A 4,582-nucleotide genomic window follows, 5' to 3' on the forward strand; every position below is an offset into this window, starting at 1 on the left:
TTTTTCTTGTGATTGTTTATGTCTGTTTTTGTGTGTGCACTAACTGCCCTGTTTTCCACTTCATCGGGAATGCTTGGGGACAAGCATGAATGAAGTGGGGGGGGGGGGTTAGTATGATAAGTGTCTGAGCATGCATGTTTCTACTAGGTCTAGGAATAAGTAGATTTTTTTTAGGTTTTATGTTTATGCATAACTGGTGAAATAAAAAAGCAAGTGCCCCTTAGTGAGAGTGATTGTAGAGAGAATACATGTCAATTTGTGAAACCCTCTTTTTTAATAAATTGAAGTCAGTTTGGACGAAGTGAGGACGATAGAAAAAACCTTAATTTAAGCCAACTGTGAAGCCCTCTAAGAGTGAGTTAGAAGCCTAGAGTAGAACACTTTCTACTAAACACTAAAAAACAGAGTGGCTGCCATTGATGCTAAGAGAAAAATTACACAGGTAGTAAGGACTAAAGGCAATAGGGATAGCCATTTGAGCTCAATTCTTTCGAACCTGCTGAACCTGCCTCATTGGAAATGCACACTTTAGTGAATACTTTGGGCCTACACTGAATTTTTTCCATTTTTTGTTTGGAACCATTAGCCTTCATGCCATGTGAACAAGGGGACAGGGATGGAGCAGCTCACCATTTGGGGTACGAAATAGGATGATAGAACAGGGGAGAAAAAGAAAAAAATTCAGAAAAGAAAACGTGTAGGAAAAGTTGTCACCTAACCCAAGAAAAAAGAAAAAAATTCAGAAAAGAAAATGGGCAGGAAAAGTTGTAACCCGACCCAAGAAAAAATATATATGTATATATAAAAAAATAGCAAAAAAAAATAGAGAAAAGAAAAACAAAGGGCGGAAAAAATTTTATCCGACCCGGTAGAAAAGAGTAGAGAATAAGGCTAATTAGCCAGGGAACATCTCCAAATTTTGGGAAGTTAGAATTGTACATAGGGAGGTTGTTTCCAATTTTTATGTCCCTAAGTTCACATGTCCGCAATATGTTTTCACTTATACTTCTTGAACTTAGGACCCCTAGGACTCTCACCTATATACACTGTAATCCCCTAGCCATATTACAACCCAATGAAAGACCTTAAGGAACTATTCTGTGTCAGCCGATCTCAAGGCATCAGTGGTATGGCAAAATGATGAGCGAATGATCCTAACATTCCTGGTGAGGAATGAGTGATCGAGTGAATCCAACGGATGGTAATGACTAAGGCTATCTTGACGAACTGACAACCTGACTAGATAGAAGAAGGGATGGGGAGGAATCTGAGGCTGTAGAGACTTGAATTGACCTTAATCTTGTGGGGACGGTACTAGAAAATAAAACCAGTTTATGCATTATGTGTCGATGTGTTTTTCTTTGTTTTATTGTTTTCTGTATGTGTTTTTGTGTCTGTTTTCTTTGTCCAAGTCTTTTTGTGTCTAGGTCTAGGAGTTTATATCTTTTTCTTTTCCGTAGGGTCGGTTAAAAGGGGAACCATGCATCCAAACTTGACTTATTTCTTCTTCGTGTCTTTCATACTTGAGGACAAGTATGGTTTAAGTGTGAGCAGTTTGATAAGGCTCGTTTCACGCATTGGTTTTAGATCAAAACTCTGTATTTTCGGTGCACTAATGTATGTTTCTAAGTTCAAGTGCGTAAAAAATCTGCCGAACCTAGGAAGCGCATATAAATTACAAGGGGTCAGAGAAAAGGAGGAAAATGAAGTGAAAAACGCTAGCAATTTACCTGACCGAGGAGATGAAAAGGAACACTGGCGGAATACAAAAATGGAGCAAGGAGCAAGTATAAGGATGGAGGGCAAAAAAGACAAATTATGAAGAGGGAGTGCCCTAGGGATTGATGCATATATAAAGGGACGATCCCTTTTAGAAGAGGAGCCTTCTTTTTAGCATTTTTTTCGATCTTTTACACTTAGTCTCCTTAGTTTCACTCTCCAATCACAGTTCACTTCACTTCACACGCACTTGGCACTTATGGGGTGACTTCTGGCTACCGTGGTGGTTCCTAGCTAGTTTCTGTGGTGTAACACCGTCCTCACGAGGGCGAAGATATAATTTGCTTTTATTTTCCGTTGTTTATTCCCATCGTGAACTTCCTTGCGCTCAGGGACTGCTTTGTGTTTTGGAATTTGTTCTCGTGGATATGGCAGTTTTTACTTTCTGTTTTACTATGGTTTCTGATGTTTGATGTTGTTCTACTGATTTTGGATGCTTTTCGCAATTGACTGTTGCATTGGAATTGAGATTGGTTGAATCTGAGGTTGTTTGTTGAGTGGTTGTTTGAATCGAAGTTCATGTTCCTGGAATTGAAGGTTGTTGGGTTTGGATCGGTTGGATCTGGAAGGGATTGTGAGTCGGAGTTGTGGATCTGATACGTGGCGAATTGAATTTGCATGATTATGGCATTTTTACTGTTGTTCTCGCATCTGCTAGGCCCAGTAGTTTAGATCTGTTGAGTTTAGCCTTTAATTCCTTGTTTAATTTCGGATCTGGAACTTGCTTTGTTTTTATGATGTTTATTACTCTGTTTTATTCTGTTTTCCCGATTGGATTCCTGAAGAAGATGAAGTTTGTTAGTAGTTAGGATCAAATCTGCGATCTATCTGTTCTCTCTGCCTTGTCCTTTTACTTTTCTGCAGCTTTTACAGAACCTGGACACTTAGGGAAATTCGGTTCCCACTTTCTGTGCTAGTTTGTTCGGTCATTTTAGGAAAGTCAGTATAGTCTCCAGTTCGTTGATTTTGTCTCGCAAGTTGATTTTACATTTTGAGTTATGCATGTGCCGTACGCACCCGTTTCCTGGACCCAGTAGATAGAGTAGTTAGCTTTCATTTCCTAAGTCCAGTAGTTAAAAATACTCGACCCAGTTGTTGCGTGGCAGCAGCCGAACCCTCCCAAAACCCTCCAAATGCATGCTAATTCATCCGTCCTCGTGGGATCGATCATTTACTTCTCTATACTAGCCAATAGTATAGTGGGTTGAGATTTTTGAAGCGGAAAAGTGTGTGTCCAACGATCGAATTCTGAAGGTTCCACGATCTCCTACACTCTGTGATCTAGCGAATCTTCTGGACCTAGGGGTTTGTGATATATCAATAGCACAACGCACTATTCTCCTACTTCCACATTGCTTATGTTGGGTATTGATGGTGCACACCCGAACTCCACATTAGTATGATATTTCATTGCTTATTATCCAATCATCTTCAAATCTTGATAAACTCTTCATATATAGTTAGGAAAAGAAATTTTGGAAATCACTCTTCCATTCATATACCTAGTTTCCAACATAATAACCTTTTATCTACTTCTCAATTTGAATGATAGAGAGTGACGCATAATATAATACTACAAAATACACTAAATTGTCCATTTTTTTGAATAGTAATATGAAAACACAAATCATACTAATAAACCCCATATAGTGAGGGGTGAATGGTTCAAATCGGACAGTTAGTTTAATCAGAGTCGCTAGGCAGTTTTGATTTTTATCATAACCATCTCTAAGTCACATAAATTTTAGTTAAAATTTTTTGAAATCATAATCGGCGTACAACTGTTGATTTTGACCCAAAATTGAGAAAAATCATTGTAAAAATGGTAAAAAAAAAATCAACGATTTTTATTCAGGATCGAAACATTATTTCCTATGGCCAATTATATGGTTCTAATATTTTTAGCATTGCAACCACATATGACAAACTATAACCGACAATTGACGAAATTCCTTAAAATAACTGATCCAAAGACTTTACTAGTGAATAGTGGCATTATAATTATAACCACCCTTGAAAATTTGAAATAAAATATAACTAGATAGGGTATAATGGGGATTGAAAGCAAAATGAATTGGGGCTGTCATCTCTATAAATAGATTAGACATAGAGAGCATATTAGACATAGAGATCAAACACCCCAATTGAGAGATATATATACATAGATCGAAACAAAAAAAAATGTCTCTGATCACCGAAGAAATAAGAGCGGCGGCATCAGAGATGTACCGCGGCGACGAGATCTGTCAGGAGAAATCGAAATTTCTCCTGACAGAAATGGGCCTCCCGAACGGGCTCCTCCCGCTGCGGGACATCATTGAAGTCGGGTACATCAAGGACACGGGGTTCGTGTGGCTGATCCAGAAAAAGAAGTTCGACCACAAGTTCGAGAAGATCGGGAGGCACGTGCAGTACGGGGCCGAGGTGACTGCCTACGTGGAGCAAAAGAAGATCAAGAAGCTGACCGGCGTCAAGGCCAAGGAGATGATGATCTGGCTCTCCATCTGCGACATCTACATCGACCATCCCCCCACTGGCAAGATCACCTTCAAGAGCCCCACCGGCTTCTCCCGCTCCTTCCCCATCGACGCCTTCGTTGTCGAAGACAATAAGCCTCCGGTCAAGGACGCCGTCAACCTCGCCGCCAAAGCCGAGGTGGTTCAAGTCAAGGAGGTTTAGGCTCATCTCATCCAACTGCTTCTCATTAATGTGTTACTATCATTTATTTCATCTAAAAACTATGTTGTTTTCTTTTTAATTTCATCAATGTGTTTTATGGATTTAAGTGAGTTTTAAATTTTAA

The 4,582-nt window shown here is 39.3% G+C and overlaps 1 protein-coding gene across 1 annotated transcript; it reads left to right on the forward strand.

Moving 5' to 3' along the window:
* The first annotated feature begins 3,861 nt into the window (after window positions 1-3,861).
* Window positions 3,862-4,582, forward strand: LOC121806928. The gene has a single exon (XM_042207105.1). It carries the CDS (start codon window positions 3,961-3,963, stop codon window positions 4,456-4,458), a length of 498 nt encoding a protein of 165 aa, XP_042063039.1. The 5' UTR covers window positions 3,862-3,960; the 3' UTR covers window positions 4,459-4,582.

The sequence above is a fragment of the Salvia splendens genome, chromosome 6 (assembly GCF_004379255.2).
Source record: "Salvia splendens isolate huo1 chromosome 6, SspV2, whole genome shotgun sequence".
In the NCBI taxonomy this organism is placed as follows: domain Eukaryota; kingdom Viridiplantae; phylum Streptophyta; class Magnoliopsida; order Lamiales; family Lamiaceae; genus Salvia; species Salvia splendens.

Excerpts from the sequence above, each read along its gene's own strand:
- LOC121806928 (XM_042207105.1), top strand. The coding sequence starts at position 3,961 with ATGTCTCTGATCACCGAAGAAATAAGAGCGGCGGCATCAGAGATGTAC.